This window comes from Carlito syrichta, unplaced genomic scaffold (genome assembly GCF_000164805.1).
Source record: "Carlito syrichta isolate Samal-C Ts95f unplaced genomic scaffold, Tarsius_syrichta-2.0.1 Scaffold130493, whole genome shotgun sequence".
Taxonomy (NCBI): Eukaryota; Metazoa; Chordata; class Mammalia; order Primates; family Tarsiidae; genus Carlito; species Carlito syrichta.
Window position 1 is genome coordinate 51,631 of NW_007074589.1, and position 16,880 is coordinate 68,510.

At 55.1% G+C, this 16,880-nt stretch overlaps 3 protein-coding genes across 3 annotated transcripts in view; 2 read left to right on the top strand and 1 right to left on the bottom strand.

The window, feature by feature from the left end:
* UNC13D (unc-13 homolog D) overlaps positions 1-3,887 on the top strand; it is a 14,413-nt gene extending 10,526 nt beyond the window's left edge. The window contains exons 27-33 of the mRNA XM_008049080.2: positions 867-972; positions 1,047-1,118; positions 1,560-1,643; positions 1,740-1,860; positions 2,055-2,178; positions 2,664-2,860; positions 3,675-3,887. Coding sequence (XP_008047271.1) covers positions 867-972; positions 1,047-1,118; positions 1,560-1,643; positions 1,740-1,860; positions 2,055-2,178; positions 2,664-2,860; positions 3,675-3,796 — 826 coding nt within the window. The 3' untranslated portion in view covers positions 3,797-3,887. The remainder of the gene's footprint in view (positions 1-866; positions 973-1,046; positions 1,119-1,559; positions 1,644-1,739; positions 1,861-2,054; positions 2,179-2,663; positions 2,861-3,674) is intronic.
* WBP2 (WW domain binding protein 2) overlaps positions 1-14,407 on the top strand; it is a 36,781-nt gene extending 22,374 nt beyond the window's left edge. Inside the window, exon 9 of the transcript XR_002481420.1 lies at positions 14,375-14,407. The gene's annotated coding sequence lies outside the window, so the exon portion shown is untranslated. The remainder of the gene's footprint in view (positions 1-14,374) is intronic.
* Positions 6,107-16,880, bottom strand: part of UNK (unkempt family zinc finger) — a 42,051-nt gene continuing 31,277 nt past the window's right edge. The window contains exons 8-16 of the mRNA XM_008049081.2: positions 14,575-14,717; positions 13,854-14,054; positions 13,188-13,253; positions 12,597-12,771; positions 11,679-11,780; positions 11,359-11,547; positions 8,632-8,813; positions 7,780-8,037; positions 6,107-7,017 (exon numbers count right to left, since the gene is read on the bottom strand). Coding sequence (XP_008047272.1) covers positions 6,862-7,017; positions 7,780-8,037; positions 8,632-8,813; positions 11,359-11,547; positions 11,679-11,780; positions 12,597-12,771; positions 13,188-13,253; positions 13,854-14,054; positions 14,575-14,717 — 1,472 coding nt within the window. The 3' untranslated portion in view covers positions 6,107-6,861. The remainder of the gene's footprint in view (positions 7,018-7,779; positions 8,038-8,631; positions 8,814-11,358; positions 11,548-11,678; positions 11,781-12,596; positions 12,772-13,187; positions 13,254-13,853; positions 14,055-14,574; positions 14,718-16,880) is intronic.

Consider the following 16,880-nt stretch of genomic DNA (forward strand, 5'->3'; position numbering starts at 1 on the left):
AAAAAAAAAGGAGCAAACAGTGCCTGGTGTGTAATGAGCAATAATGTGTTAAATAAATAATTAACTACTTTTAATATAGGGTTCCCCTATTCTTTTTTTTTTTTTTTTTTTGAGTTGGTGTCTCACTCTGTCACCCAGACTGGAGTGCAGTGGCCGCTCCCGGCCACCGCAGCCTCGACCTGCTAGGCTCCGGTGATCCTTCCGCCTCAGCCTTCCGAGTAGCTGGAATTACAGGCGCGCACTACCACGCCTGGTGAATTTTTGATTTATTGTAGGGATGAGGTCTCGCCAAGTTGCCTGGGCGGTTCTCGAACCCGCGGGCTCAGGCAATCCACCCGTCTTGGCCTCCCAAAGCACTGGGATTACAGGCTGAGCCACCGAGCCCGGCCATCTTTTTGTACTTAACTGCTGGTTGCCACTATGACGTGGGTTCAGTGTCAGTTATTGCAGGTTGTTATCAGAACTGTCTTGGTCTCTATCTCATTCTCCTTGTAAGGCAGTAAAGGTGTTTATCCAAGCTGTGTGTTGAGATCCTGTTCGCTTTGGCTGCTCCTGTCTTGAATCATGGCTCTGTCATTGAGGGCCCGGCCTCCTCCCGTCTCCCCCATTCCAGCCTTGTTTGTCGGGTTCTATAGTCCTGCCGGGGAGGACATGTTGGTTGGGACCGACCTCACCTGCCCCCTGCTTGTCCTCCCTCCCTAGCTTCACCTGGAGGGCAGGGAGAGGTGGAGGTGGAGGTGGAGGGTGGGGTGGGAAGGACCTGGGGTGGGCCTGGGTCCCTAAGACCTCCCCTTTCTCAAGAGCATCTCTGCTTCCCCTCCTGCATTGGCCTGTGCTGTGTCCGAATCCCACTGGCCCCTGCCCAGCCTCCTGACCCTGCTCTGGACCCACACGCTTGCGGTGCTGGTAGAGGTGGCCGCCTCCCAGCACAGCTCGGCCCTGGCCTCGAGCAGGCTGAAGATTGCCCTGCAGGTAATGGTACCAGCCACAGCGATCATAACCCTGGTGGGAGAGTGCCTGGGGTCACCTCTGCTATCTCCCCACAGAACCTGGAGAGCTGCTTCCACGCTGACGGCTGTGGCCTACCGCACGAGGCCCTGCACACGGCTACCTTTCAGGTAAGGGCTTTTGGTGAGCTTCCGGGTAGGAGGTCGGGGAGCCCGTCTTCCTGTGCTCACCTGTTTCCAAGGCCAGCTACATAATTTATGGGACCCTGTGCCAAACGAAAAGGTGGGGCCCTTATTCAAAAATGATCGCCAATTTTAAGACAGCGACAGCAGAGCATTAAACTAAGCCCGGGGTCCCTCTAAGCATAGGCACCCTGTGTGACTGCATGGGGAGGGGAGGGGGCGTGCCTATGAAGTTGGCCCTGCCTGTGCCTCTGCCCCGCTGTCTGCCCGGACATTCCGGCCGGTGGCCCCTGCCCGTGGTCCCATAAGCCAGTACTTTCCGTTTCAGACTGGCAGCTCATCTTTGGCTGTGAGTGCCCGGAGGGCAGGACTGGGCTGTGGTTGGGTGTGACACGGTTCAGGTGGATTCTGGGCTGTGCCTGTTCCCAGGCTCTGTGGAGGGACCTGGAGCTGCAGGCAGCCTCCAGCCGGGAGCTCATCCAGAAGTACTTCTGCAGCCGCATCCAGCAGCAGGTGAGGTCCCGTCCCTTGCACCGGACTCACTGTGGGCCCTGGAGCCCACTGTACCTCCTTGGTCCCGCTGACCCTACCTTGTGCGCACCACCGCAGGCAGAAACCACCTCTGAGGAGCTGGGGGCGGTGACGGCGAAGGCTTCCTACCGTGCCTCCGAGCAGAAGCTGCGTGTGGAGCTGCTCAGCGCCTCCAGCCTGCTGCCCCTGGACTCCAATGGTGAGTGATGACTGCCCCCAGGCCACTCCTGTTCCAGCCTCGGGGCCCTGCTCACCCGGCAGGAGCTGCGTGCATCTCCTCTGGCTGCCAGGACGGGGCAGCGCTGCTGAGTGAAACGCAGCTGTGGGAGAGCGGGGGGGCGGGCTGGCCGGGAGACCCTCAGTCAATGCCCCCTCCCCTGGGCCACCTGCCAGGCTCCAGCGACCCCTTTGTCCAGCTGACCTTGGAGCCCAGGCACGCGTTTCCTGAGCTGGCCGCCCGGGAGACCCAGAAGCACAAGAAGGATCTTCACCCACTGTTCGATGAGACCTTTGAGTTGTGAGTGGATCACACGCTTCTCCCAGTGCGTTCCCTCACTTCCTCACTCTGGACTCCCTTGGGCCTGCTCCTCCTTGCCAGCGCCAAGGAGCTCCCTGAGATGACCACATTTCGACCCAAGGAGGGGCCGCTGGGACAAAAGTAGCTTCCCCTGGGGAAAAGGGCAAACTCCCACACAAACTCAGAGGCTTCCAGGGAAGAGTCCTGTCCCTGATGTTCTCAGGGACCTGCTCCCAGATCCCCAAGATATGTAGGTGTGGGGACGCAGAGTCCTGGTTTAAAGCATCAGCCCACATTAGAGCAGGCGCCACACCGCATGGCCAAGATGCACCAGGTAGAGGGCTGACTCTGTGGTCCTAACTCCGCCCCCTGTGGCATTTCTCTCCCTGAACTGGCCTGTCCTCAGTACTGAAGGGATGAACTCTGTGTCAGGGCTAGGGATGGCCATGCTGGGGCTGGCAGCTGAGCCCCGAGTCTCCTTGCAGCCTGGTGCCTGCCGAGCCATGCCGCAAGGCTGGGGCGTGCCTCCTGTTCACTGTGCTGGACCACGACACGCTGGGAGCTGATGACCTGGAAGGCGAGGCCTTTCTGCCCCTGTGCGAGGTGCCTGGGCTCTCTGGCTCCGAGGAGCCTGGCGAGGTGCCTCAGACCCGCCTGCCTCTCACATACCCCGCACCCAATGGTAGGCCTGAACCCAGGACAGGGTGGTGCCGGGGCTCTAGAGAGGCAACACCAAGGTCCAAGAAAGGCCTCCCGGGAGATGGTAGCCAGTGGAACAGTCATGGGACATCCTTGGGTTTACTAGAGACCAGTGAAATTTAAGCTCGGCCAAATGTAATGTGACTCTACCTGGAGGGGGAAGGTCACCAAGGAGTTTACCTGGGGAGAGGGGCCCGAGTCCCTCTGAGCAGGGGCGCATCCCTGCAGAGCAGCCCTCACAAGGAATCTTTAGCGTGTTTGTGCATTTACTGTAAGCCAGTTCTAAGCAATTCACATGTTAACTCTTCCAGTTCTTTTTTTTTTTAGCTAGGGAAATATAGTTTATTTAGAAAGTAAATTAGAGAGAGAGAAAGAGAGAGGGAGAAGAGATTCATCTCCCCAAGGGAGGGAAGGGGGCCAAAGTCAGGAAACATGGCGACAGCCATAGCTCAAAGAGCACATGGCCACATCAGAGTCTAGTAAGGCAATGGTCTCCAATTCTTACAACCAGCCAATGAGGCAGGTATTACTAGCACTACTGTACGGATGAACTAAGGCACAAAAGGATTAACGAGCTAGCTTCAGATTCTCATATAAAGGGACTAGTCAAACCTCAGACACTTCTCAGCCTCTCTTGCTGCAATTGGTCAGTGTCTGGGTAGCACTCTGTTGTGCTTCCAGCCTCATCTGTGAGGCCATCTTGTGAGCTTGGCTGGTGTGGGTTGGTCACTGGTTGGCAGGGGGGATGGGACACTGCCTCTGCCCCAGAGTCTGACACCCAACCCCTCTCTCCATAGGGGATCCAATCCTGCAGTTGCTGGAGAGTCGAAAGGGTGATCGCGAGGCCCAGGTCTTTGTGAAGCTGAGGCGGCAGCGAGCCAAGCAAGCCTCTCAGCATGTCCCTCGGCCAGGGCGGTAGCAGTGGAGGTGGGGGTGGGGCTGGGCCCCTGGTGGGGACCTGTAAGGTCTAGGGCTTCCCCTCCAAGGCACAATCCTCCAGCCTGACCTAACACTTGGGGAGCCCCAACATGCAGAGTGCCCAGAGTACAGACACCCTCTGGCTCTCTTGTCAGAGCAGGGTGCACGGTGATGGGGGCCCATTAGCAGTATCTCTACTCCCTCTTCCCCACTTGAGCCCTGGCTGCTGCATTTTCTGCCACCTCCCAGCTCTGCCTGCCTCTTGGAAAAACTGCTCTGGTGGTCAGGGTCTTGGGCCATCTGTCTCTCAGCCTGCCTGTTCCAGCCACTGGGGTGAAGGGCCAAGCTCACTGGGACCAGGGCTGCAGGTACAAAGCCGCCCGGGGAATGAAGTCCCAAGAAATGAGGCTCCAGCTGCCCTGGGAGACAGAGGTGGTAACCATTACTAGAGGGAACCTGGGTCTTCTCCCAGGGGCTGCCAGCACCCAGGCCAAAAAACCTGGAGTCAAGAACTTTCTGGCTCTTGAGGAGAGCTAGCAGATAGCGAGACAGGCATGGAGGGACAGAAGTAGAAAGGACACTTTGGCTAGCTCTATCTGCTGAGAATGCCTCCTCCTCGGGATAGCACCTGCCACCTAGAGACTTTCTGAGCAAAAATAATAAAAAAACAATCCATTGTCCTCTCAGAAAAGATACCATTGGTCTACAGTGGGGCCCAGAACATGACAGGCCATGTAGTTCCCTCCCCAGCCCTCAGGAGACCTTGAGCTGCCCCCACCCCAGGGCAGCTACAAAGCAGAGACAAGGGTGGGGGGGTGATGAGGCTGAGGCAGAGGCAGAGGGGGGACGGGGATGACTGGCATTACTGGTATTCTGCTGGTGGGCTTTGAACAAATCATCTTACCAAGAACATCCGTCTGTGGCAGCTCCCCAGGACAGGGGCTTGTTCCTCTGGGGGAAGCATCATGAACAGGGGACTCCCGGGGGTGCAGGTTGAAGCTGAGGGACTGCTCTAGACAGCAGGGCTTAGAGGAGTTGGGTCCCTGCCTTGCCTTGGGGTATCAGGGCCTGAAGACCTGGTCATCCCAGCTGTGATTCTGGTTACGTCTCCTAACATCTGAGTCTGCATGAGATGACAGGATGTGGGAAGCTAGATAAGATGATCTCCAAGGTCCCTTTCAGCTCTCAACCTGAGATCACGCAGAGCGCTACAGTGTTTTCTCACTCCTATCACACAGCCCAGTTGAGGGCAGAGGAGGGAGGATGCAGGTCTAAAAGCCAGGTCCCTCAACCCTTGGAGGCAGGGTGGGGTGCAGAGCAGGGAAGGCAGGACACTTCCTCTGGGACCCTGACAAAACATCCTTGGGGAAGGCACTGTCAGTTCTTCTGAGAAACCCCCAGGGGCCTTGTTGCTTTCTGGAAAGCATCAACGAGTAAACCAGTAACAGCTGGTGACAGAACCCTGAGGCCTAGGAGGCCTCTGGGTCCAACGCCAAGGGTCCCCATGCCACCACCCCAGCCGGCCTGGATGAGAGAACGCAGTCTGTCTAAGGGCTCAAGCCACCTTCAAGCCTGATGGGCCCAGGGAGCCTCGAGGCCTCTGCAGCTGCCTCACACACCTCAGGTTGGGCAGAAGCCACTTTTTGGCTGAGTGTCCCTGTCCCACTGTGTAGTTCAGAGACCCTCATCGGGACCCTCTCCCCCTTGCCTCAGGCAAACAAGCCGCCACTGAAATTTCATATTTTATTTCCAATAGGTTTGGAGCTTTGTTGATTTTTGCATTTTTATAAAAAAGGAAAAAGTTTTCACTTAATTCATGGAAAGCCCTTTCGTGCTGAGCCCAAGGGGGGCCTGGGCCTGGGCCAGGGCCAGACCCTTTAGAGCCCTCTTGCTCCTGCCCCAGACACCCAGTGCTGGAAGCAGGGTCACTTCCCTCTGCCCACTCTGCCCTCCCACCCCTGCTGCATCTCTCTGTACAGAACAATTTTTAAAATGGAAGCTAAGACACAATATACATTGGACAGGCACGCACACACATGCACACAGGCGTCCGCCCAGAACAGGGGCAGGACGTCAGCTGCACCCAGAGAGCACCAAGGAATGCAGACGGAAACCCCCCTGATAAGGAGGGCAGGGCCAGAGTCCCCCTTGGTCCTCAGTCCGTACTCCTCCCCATCAGTTGCCCTGTTAGCTGCCAGAGGGAGAGGGCGGGCAGCACGCCAGAGGAGGGAGGGGGTAAGGGCAGCTGGCAGGTGATGGAGAGGGAGTCCCCAGCCTGGTAGATGGCCCTGGGGCTGGGAGGCTGTTCTGGGGAGAGGCCAGGGGGACAGGCCTGAGGGTGGACCCCAGGCCTCAGGAACCTGAGGGCTAGAACTCCTGGGCCTTGCCCCTTGAGGAGCTTCAAGGGCCCAGGTGTCAGAAGGGGGGCTGGCATGCAGCTTTGGCCCACCAGCCCTGCTGTTCTCCCCAGGGATAAATACATTTGGTAAACCTAGGAGCTAGGCTGGCTGAGATCCCCAGCACACCCCATCAGGCCTCCCTGAGGCCCTCACAGCTGGGAGTGGGCTGCCCTGGGGACCTAAGTCCTCCACATCTGACCGTGACCTGGCCTGGGAGTAAGGAGGAGCAGGGCCTGCCTGGAGGACTTCTCCCCTCCTTTCAGTGCCTTTCAGCTCCCACCCTCCCTGCTCAGGCCACAGGAAGAAGTTAAAAATAGTTAGTTCCTACATAAAAAAAGAGACAGAAACAGATTCTCTGCCAAAAGGCCAGTGGGAGAAGAGGGGATGTTGTCTCTGTAGTGGGAAAGGGAGGAGGCGGGCAGGGGGAGGACTCCAAAATAGTTTTTTCTTTTAAAAAGTGCTTGGTAAGTCTGTTTTAAAGTGTGTGTCTATATCTATGTAGATATAGACACAGACACTGTTCACACCACCCACGCATACCTGCACACATACAGAATGTATACATATACATAATCATATACATATACACACATACATACACATATATATATACTTTAAAAAGTCCTAGGTGAGAAGCTCTGGGCCAGGCTGGGCCACGCCTGCTGGGTCACGACTGGAGAGCATGGGTCCGGCCAGGCTGGCAGACGGGGCACTCGCTGCCCTCCGCACACAGCTCGCACAGCACAGCGTGTTGGCATGGCAGCACCGCCCGGTTCTGCTCCTGACACTTAAGGCATTTCACCGACTGCATGTGGAACACAGCCTGTAGGGGAAAGTGGCATGGTCACTGGCATGGTCTCTTGCTGGTCTGACGCCAAGCTGAACAAGGAGTTCCCTTGATTCTCAACTTCAGCCCCCTTGGGATGAGGACGCTGAGGCACCAAGCACAACAGTGTGCTCCCAGGACCCCGCCAGCAAGTGGGAGAGCAGGTCAGAGCTCAGGCTGTCCATCTCTAGGTGGGAGAGTTGGCCGGGCTGCCACAGCGCCCAGCCCTGAGGGCTTTTCCTCTCACAGAGGCTTCTGCCTAATCTCCTTTGATCTTGTAGTGACCCTAGATCTCAAAATGAGAAAAATGAGGCCTAGAGAGAACTGTGACATGCCCAGGGGCAACTGGCCACATCTGGGGGTCTAGCTATCCAATGCCAAATGAGGGAAAACAGCTCTTTCCACCCTCCAAGCTGCTCCCAGGGACCCAACAGGGCACCTGAGAATGCAGAAAGGGCATCCTGTATGTGAAACACACACAGGAAGAAGTGCTCAGGGCCCAGGCATATGAATGCAGCTCAGGTCAGCATCGCCCTCAGAAGTGCTAGAGATGAGCAACGAAGCCTCATTACTCAACTTCCTCATCCCCCACGGGTGCACCTCTTTCCGCTCCCCCACACAGCAGGACAGTGTTTTGAGTGTTGGCCTAGTGCTGGGCAGAGGCTCTCAGGGGGGTGGCTGTCCCCAAAGCAGCCTAGAGAGTCTGAGCGCTGGCTGAGGCCAGCGTGCACACCCACCACCTCCCTGACCTGCGCTGACCTTGTCCACTTGCTCCAGGTGGGCCCGCAGCTGCTTCTGGAGGGAGTAGAGAGTGGAGAGTGAGAGAGCCTCCAGGTCGGAGAAAGCTGGCAGGGCCTGGGGGTCAGGCCCTGAGTGCAGTCGGTCCAATTCCTCCTGGAGCTTCTTCACCTGTACCTCCAGTGCGTCCCGCTGCTCCCGGGCCAGTTCACACTCAGCACCCGCAGCACTGGCCCGCTCACCAGCCTCCTCTGCCTCCTTCTTCCAGGCATCACAAGCCTGTGGGCCAAACATGCAGCACCTTGTCACGATGACTCCCTGCCCCATCCCCTGTCCCCCCAGAGGCATCTCTGTATGGGCCACTCTGGCTGCAGGGCCTGCTGGGAAGCTGGGTCAGCTGTCTGGGGAGAGGGGAAGGGAGGAGGCTGGCACTGCCTGCAGAGAAGTTTCAGGACCTGCAAGAGACCCTCCCTCTGTGGGCAGGGAAGAAGGGGTGGGCCTGGCACAGCAGGGGGCACAAGGCAAAGCTTACACCCTGGCCAGCACTCCAAGGGCAGCCAGGCTGCGGCTGGGCAGGGGCTCATCTCAGAACCTAGAACCCTGGAAAGGCGGGACTTCTGGAGAGAGGCAAGCAGTCCTGGGACTAGACTACACAAGCAGCTCACGGAGATCTAGGCCTGCGGTGACAGCCACCCAGGGTCCTGACCAGCAAAGCAAGTGCTCCCATGAGGGGAGAGAGCAAACAAAACTGACCTTCTGCTCTGTTCTTTGGGCCCCTGCTCTCCCCCGCCCCCATGCCCACTGTGTGCAGGAAGGCCTAGGGCTGGATGCCACCAGGCACTGGGGAAGGCAGGTGGGCGTGGGGCCCAGTACCTGCTTGGCCTGCTTCCAGGACTCCTCCCACTGCTTGATGGTGCCGTTGGCTTCATCTAGCTCTTGCCGAAGCCGGGCCAGCTCAGCAGCCCCTGGCCCTGACAGGAAGGCAGGGGAAGTGCCCGGGGAGAAGCTTCCAGAGGCAAAATGCTCCCAGATGCTGCTGTTCATCCCGTTCAGACCTGCCCCAGGGAGGGGAGGAACATCAGCTCTGGAGGGCTTTGGGCCCAGGCCCTGGCCAGCCCTGCCTGGGGGACTTCCAGGGACTGGCTATACACAGGGTGGCTACACATAGCTCCAGCTATATCAGGCCAGGGGATTTTGCAGGCTGTGAAGGTGCTGTGGCCTGAGTCAGGCCTAAACTTTAGTGCCACCTGTTACTTATTAGCTGCCACTTAACTTTTCAGTCTCTGTATCCTCATCCATAAAACAGGGTTCCCGTCACTTGCCTCACAGAGTGATTCAGGGAACTCAGGAAGTACTGTATGAGAGAGCAGTCTGAAGGCCCCCTACTAGTAGCAATTGATGATTCTGACTTCACTTTTAGGCTAGAGTTCAGGTAGCCCTCTTGCACCCTGATGTGAGGCCTGGGAGGAGATAGGAGGAAAGACATAGGCCAGAGCTTCGTATGACGGCAGAGCTGCAGTAGGAAGAGCTTAGAGAACCTTGGGTCAATCCCCCTTGTTTTACAGATGAGGACACTGAGATAAAATGTGTTACCAAGGACCACACAAAAGTTAAGTGATAGAGTCAGGATGCAGCTGGGGTGTCTGACTACCAGGGCCTACTCTTTCTAGTAAACGAAGATGCATACTCATCCATTCACCTGCCCACCCACCTGTTCACTCACTCCTTTACCAGATGTTCCTAAATACCATGTGCCCCTGCTCTTCAGCTCCCAGGGTAGACCTGTCTTCCTGTGGGGGGTCCATCCATATCCACCCCAGGTCTCCTTCTGCCCACATGTCCTTTTTTTTTTGAGTTGGAGTCTCACTCTGCCACCCAGGCTGGAGGGCAGTGGCACGCTCCTAGCCACCACAGCCTCGACCTGCTGGGATCAGGCGATCCTTCTGCCTCAGTCTTCCAAACAGCTGGAATTACAGGCACATGCCACCATGCCTGGCTAATTTTTTGATTTGTTGTAGAGATGAGGTCTCGCAAAGTTGCCCAGGTCGGTCTTGAACCCATGGGCTCAGGGAGTCCTCTTACCTTGGCCTCCCAAAGTGCTGGGATTACAGGCATGAGCCACCACACCTGGCCCCACATGTAGTTTCTAGTGACTTTTCCCTTTCTCATGAACCCAGCCAGGATGTTTTAGAACCAGATTTAAGACATTCTGTCCTTTGAGCCATACATGTGCACCAATCCACGAGGGGCGTAGACCTGTGTGGAAACCCTGCAGGGTGTACTGTCTAGGAGTCATCCACACTGGTCCAGCGGAGGGACCTTGGGGTCACTGTACCCACGAGTCTGGCCCAGCAGCCAGCTCTTCCGTTCCGCCCATCTCTCCTCCTCCCTCAGGTGGCATTTACAATCTTGGAGAGGAACTGCTTCCTCAGAGAAGGCCCTCTTGCCTGTCCTGTCCAGGTTAGGTCCCCTCTGTTATTCTTAGGAGGATTCTAATGGCTGTGCACTTCTGTCACCTATGCCAGCCACAGCTCCATAACAGCAGACTGTTGTGCTCACACTTGTACCTATACAACTGTGCTTAATAATCACATGATGGAGGAATGAGTATGTGGCCATTAAGCAGGGTTGGGCCAAGATGTCTCCAGAATATGGGGCAAGTCAGAAGAATGTATCACTAAGCCCCTGAAGCTGACTGAATCGACTTAAAACAAAGAAGAGTCTCTTCAAAATGAAGGTGTTAAGAAGTCCATGTGCTGACCTGTTCTCTGGAATGAGATTAGGGGAATGTCTTGGCCTGATCAGGCTTCAAAGGATTCTCAGTCCCTCAGTGTGATCAGAATGCCCAGTGCCCTGGGGAGGGGGTTTCTAGTCTTTGTGAATAGCTGTTGGGAGTGGAGGGTGAGAGTGGCAGTGCCCATATTCTCGGTCCTTCCCTCAGGAACATCCCCACGCCCACCACCCCACGAGGAGATGAACATCCAGCCCATGGGGTCGGAGCCCATAAGCCTCTACACAGTGCATCTAGCCAAACCTTGAACTGCCCTCAGGAACCCCCAGTCTACACCATTCTAGTTCTGTGTCGGGCAAGCAGCCTTCTGGGCCAGCTCTGGGTCTCCCTAGAACCTTTGCCTGCCAGGAAGGGCACCCTGAGCCTAGGGTGAGCCTGCTCCAACTTCTCTCTGGTCGAATCTGGTTGGTGTGAGCCACTCTCTGAGAGCTCTGGGTGACTGGGCAAAACTGAACCACATTGTGACAAAAAACCAGGCCTCATCCCTGTCAGCACTCTGAGATCATTGCTTCTCAACGCACTGGCCTCATACCTGGTGCTTCACTCGCACTCTTTCTTTTAATCCTCACAACAATCTTATGAGGTGGGTGCTGCCATTACACCCATTTCACAGCAGAGGAAACTAAGACAGAGAGGCTGACACTTGTCCCGGGTCACACAGGCAGGGATCTGACTGACTCCTCACCTAACCCAAGGCCTCTGCTCTAACCTGTAGCCTGGTGATATGCCACAGAGAGAGTGGTCAACGGTACTTTCTAAAGGCTCAGGTTTCCACCCAGGTCTCCTTAGTGAGCCATGCTCCATCTTACCCAAAGATCCGTGTGATGCTGAGGTCCCCAAAAATGTGTTTTCTGACTGGCTCAGCTGGCCCTGGGGCTGCTGCAGGAAATGCGAGGAGAGGCTGACAGGAGGGGACGGGGATGCTGAGTGGAAGGAGGCAGAGCTGCCCAAGGAGCCAGGGATGTTCACAGGTGCAGAGCTCTGCAGCAAGCTGCCACCTGCAAGAAAGGCCCAGGGCGGGCAAGATGGGTAAGGCAGGGCAAGCCATGTGGGCCACATCAACAGGGGACCTGGCCAGGTAGGACCCTGAAGAGCCCTCCCAGGCTACCCTGCCGACCCAAGCCAGTACCGATTGTGATGCTGCCTGGGTGGGGCACCGTGCTGTTATCGAAAGTCTTCTCCAGGGCGGCCACCCCAAACTCATTCAGGTCCAGATCATCCAATGCAGACTCTAGGGACAGAGAGAACAGAATGTGGGCCTCCTGAGAGCCCAAGCCCCACCTGACCTTGACTACCTCGTCCCTGTCCCTCTGCATCTTCTGGCTCAGGATACACTGCACCCATGCTCCCCCAAGCTTCTGCGCCTTTGCAGAGCTGCTCCTTCTGCCAACCCTGTGCTGGCTGCCCAAACATCTCTTCTTTCTGAAGCCTTCTTTATCTTCCAGGAGGAATCACATCTCAATTCAAGGTCCCTGCCTCTGACAGAAGTCTTGTCTCCTGTGTGTCAGCTGTGAGCTCACTGGGGTGAGAAGGTCTCTGGGCCCTCAGTGGCTAGTGCATAGTAGGTGCTCAACAATGTCCACTGTCCCCTGTAGAACTGGACTGGAAGGGTGGGAACAGCATATTGTCATCTGTCTCCTCAGTGCCTGCCATGGCATCTGGCAAAGTGACCCCCATAAATAAGTGCTGAAAGGGGCACTGACTTCTAACAGTCAAGAATTCTGAGGACAGCTATGCTGGTTGTTCACTATACAAGAATACCAGTGAGAATGAATGGGAGCTGAATAACATAGATCTTGTGTGTGTACTTGCCCAGGGAAAAGACATTCCTTTTTAATATGCACAAAAGAGCTCTAAGGGCTAGCCTTGGCCCTACACCTTGGACTCATCTCCCTTTAGCTCAAAGAGCCTGGAGTGCCTACCCTTTGATTCTAAGACAGATATCTAAGGCCACTGGTATGCTGATCTGAATCTCTCACTTCAGAGACCAAGTTTTCTCTGACCCCAGACCCAGTCTTGGCCTTGTGAATAGAGATGATCTGATTACCTATGACTGACTCTACGGTGTCGCTGGTGGGGTAGAAGGGCAAAGCATTTGCATTCATGCCAGGGACGCTGCTGGTGCCCACAGGGCTAGGGGGAGTAGCTGCCAAGCTGGAGGTGATGCTAGAAGAGATGCTTGAGGTCAGAGGGCTGCCTGCGGGGAGGATGCCCAACATGTCCTGCAACGAGAGAGAAAAAAGGAAAGGCATTGGGATGCCTGCGAGGTCATGGCCAGAGTCTGAAGATGGGGTAAGGCCAAGGGAAATGGCACATCCTAGCTCTAGTCTAGCTGCCCCATGCCCAGGAGGATATCAGGTCTACTCACCCATACAGGCCTGTAGTAGGAAGGGATGAGTACAGGGCCCAGCATAGTGCAAATGAACAATTTTTGACTAACTGGTGCGTCCAGGAGGTGAGGGGTTCCAGGGCCTAGCCCCCTACCCTCTCTGGATTTCTCACTGGGACCCTACCTTAGTCCTATTCTCAGCTTGTGGGGAAAGTGGTACCTCCCACTCCCTGAAGCCTCCTGGGGTTCTGGACCAGTCCTGTCCACAGCAGATGCCAGAGGGGAGGAAGGGGGCTGAGAGCTCTATACCTGTTTAGGCTGAAGCAGAGGCTGTTCTTGACTCCGGGGCTCTAGTGAGTGGGGTTTTAATTTGGCCTGAGAGAGAAAAGTCAGGGAGCAGGAGATGAGTGTGGTGCTGCTAGGGGTGTGGGAGCCCCGGTCAGGAGTCCACCTGACACTGCCAGGAGAGCAGGTGGTGGAAGACACCTGTTTCCTGCCATACAATCTCCCTCTACATGTAAATATACCCTTCTCCCTCCTCACCCCCTGCTCCTTTCCCTGCCCTGGGCAGGGAGGGAGCTCTTCTCCCTGGTACTCTAAGGCTCAGATAAGTCCAGAAATTTCTCTCCAGGCCCAGTTAGGGATCCCTCTGTCCTGCTTCCCCAGGCCTAGCCATTTCATCAAGGTAGCACAGGCAGGGAAAGGACAGCACCGAGGTGGGAATCCCTGCTCCTCTATCAATTAGCTCTGTGCCACCGGGGAAGCTCTCGCCTCCCTAGCCTTCCTGTCTTCAGCTGGAAAATGGAATGACACTGCTCACTCTGCTCAGTCCTGAGGAGACTGAGGACAGGGGAGTCCTAGCTCCAGTCGTCCTCCCCACAGTTGAGTCAGGACACTCTCCCAGCTCCTCTGGCCTCATGCAGAAGGCTAACCTCACAGGGCTTTACGGGACCTCTGTTCCCCCTCATCTCTTACCTGGCATTTGAAGTTCTTTAGGTACTCAGCTCCCACCTGGTCCTCCCTCTCGAAGCCAGGAGCCTTCTTATAGCTGCCAGGGGCAAGGCCAGACTCCCCAGGAAAGACAATGCCCTCCAGGTTTGGGGGCTTCCTAACGGAGCCTGGTGGGGAGCCACAGAGGTTGGATGGGCTGCCTAGACTGCTGTTTCTACACAGGAGCTGTGGAGAAGGAAAGAAGGGGCCAGTGGGCATAACACAGGTTGGGTTCATGGCCCATCCGCTGTTCCCTCCTCAGACAGAGATTCTTTTTTTTTCTTCAATTTATTTTAACGATGTGAGGTACAATTCAGGATTACGTATACAAGTGGTCATCATACAGGTAGTTTGGAAGATTCTTTAGCAACGGGCTCAGTTCCATTTTTATGTCAATGAGCAGCAACGAGTACTTAGGACCCCTAAACCTCATGAAGGAACTGGGGGGAAGAAGTGACATAAGGTTTTGTCCCTTCAACCAGCCCTAGCCAGACTGATCAACATAGGCTCTGGGGACTGCCCTCCCCCACTTCCAGGCCTGGGCTTTTGACAAAGAACCCTGGGGCAGAAACGTCAGAACCCCTTGGCCCAAGGACAAATACCAGGGCCTACCCCCAAGCACAGGCTGAGAGGGCCTGGGAGGCATGAAAGGCAGGTTGACTCTGGCAGGCATGGTGCCCACCCACTCCCCAGGACAGGCACGTACAGCGCTGAGGTCAGGGGCATGCGGGCTGGAGGGGCTCACAGGCACTGAGTCTCCGGCAGCAGATGGCATGTACAAGATAGGGCCTGGCTGGGTGGGGCTGGACACAGCTGAGGAAGGCTGCAGGTCATCACTTAGGGGTGGCTCTGCAAGAGATGGGGATAGGAGTCAGCAGGCTCCTAAGCCAGCTCTGTCTCTCCAAAAATGCTTCTGGGTCCCTTCCAAAGGAGACCATGCATCTCCCTGCACATAATGGGAAGGTTCCCACGTTATTTCTATTAATGCCCTGTCTCGTACACTTAATACGTGCCAGGCACTGTGCCTGCACTTTCCATTAATTCTGAATCTTCACAATAGCCAGAAATACCAGTAATATCACAGTCTCTATTTTCCTATTTATATAAAAAAAACTGAGGCTCAAGTCGGGCATAGTGGTTCACACCTGTAATCCCAGCACTTTGGGAGGCAGAAATGAGAGGACTGCCTGAGTCCAGGGGTTCGAGACCAGCCTGGGCAACTTGGCAAGACCTCATCTCTACAATAAAATCAAAGAATTAGCTGGGTGTGGTGGCACGTGCCTGAAGTTCCAGCTACTTGGAAGGCTGAGGCAGAAGGATTGCCTGAGCCCAGCAGGTTGAGGCTGTGGTGGCCGTGAACGTGCCACACTAAGATTCCTATAAAAGAATAAAGAAAAGAAAGAAACCGAGGCTCAAACAGGTAAAGAATATCTATCAGTTGGGTGTGGTGGTTCAAACCTATAATCCTACCACTTTGGGAGGACAAGACAGGAGGATCACTTGAGCCCAAGAGTACAAGACCAGTCTGGATAAAATAGAGAGACCTCATCTCTACAAAAAAAAATAGCCAAGTATGGTGGGATGTACCTGTAGTCCCAGCTACTTGGGAGGCTGAGGTGGGAGGATCATTATAGCCATTATCATGCCACTGTACTCCAACCTAGGAGACAGAGTGAGACTCCAAAAAACACAAAAATCTACCAAAGAAATAGAACTGGGAAATAGAAGAGCTGAGATTTTGAACTCTGATGCCTACAACTCCAAAGCCTGAGCTATTAATAATTTCAATCAGGTGGTCCCAGTGCCCCTAGCTGGGGACCACTTCTATGCTTCTCCCTTGGTTTATTTTTCACCCTAATCTCAGAGATAGGGTTTGAGCCTGGAAAGAGGTTACAGAGGACCAGAGCTGTATCCTGGAATGGAAACAGGTGTTAACAGGTGTCAGCTTGAGATTGGTAGCGGCAATCTCTGAGACTGTTAGAGGCAACGTGGAGTGTAACGTTGAGGACCTAGGCCTGCACTGTCCCACACAGCACAAGCCACATGTGGCTACTGTGTACTTAAAACGGGTTGGTCTGAATGGAAATGTGCTGTAGGTATTAAAATGCATATCAGCCGGGCTCGGTGGCTCAGCCTGTAATCCCACGCCTTTAGGAGGCTGAGGTGAGTGGAGATTGCCTGAGCCCACGGGTTCTAGACTCGCCTGGGCAGCGAGACCTCATCTCTACAATAAAATCAAAAAATTAGCCAAGTGTGGTAGCACGTGCCTGTAATTCTGGCTACTCGGAAGGCTAAGGCAGAAGGATCTTTGGAGCCCAGCAAGTCGAGGCTGCGGTGGCCGGGAGTGGCCACTGCACTCCAGTCTGAGTGACAGAGTGAGACTCCAACTCAAAATAAATAAAATAAAATAAAATAAAATGCATATCAGATGTCAAAGGCTTAAAAAAACAAAACAAAACAAAAAGCTGGGCACCGTGGTTCACACTTATAATCTCAGGACTTTGGAAGCCGGAGGCGGGAGGATAGCTTGAGGCCAGCTCAACACCCACCTGGGCAACACGAGGAGACGCCATAACTACAAAAAAATTAAAAATTAGCCAGGCATGGTGTGCACACCTGTAGTCCCAGCTACTCGGGAGCCAGAGGCAGGAGGATTGCTTGAGCCCAGGAGTTTGAGGATGCAGTAAGCTATTGATCAAGCCAGTGCAAGCTGGCTTGTGCAACAGAGTAAGACCTTGTCACATGCATACATATCTTTCTAAAAAAATAAAAAATAAAAATAGCCGGGCTCGGTGGCTCAGCCTGTAATCCCGCGCCTTTGGGAGGCTGAGGTGAGGGGATTGCCTGAGCCCACGGGTTTGAGACCCGCCTGGGCAACTTGGCTAGACCTCAACTCTACAATAAATAAAAAATCAGCTGGGTGTGGTAGCGCACGCCTGTATTTCCAGCTACTTGGAAGGCTAAGGCAGAAGGATCGCCGGAGCCCAGCAGGTTGAGGCTGCAGTGGCTGGG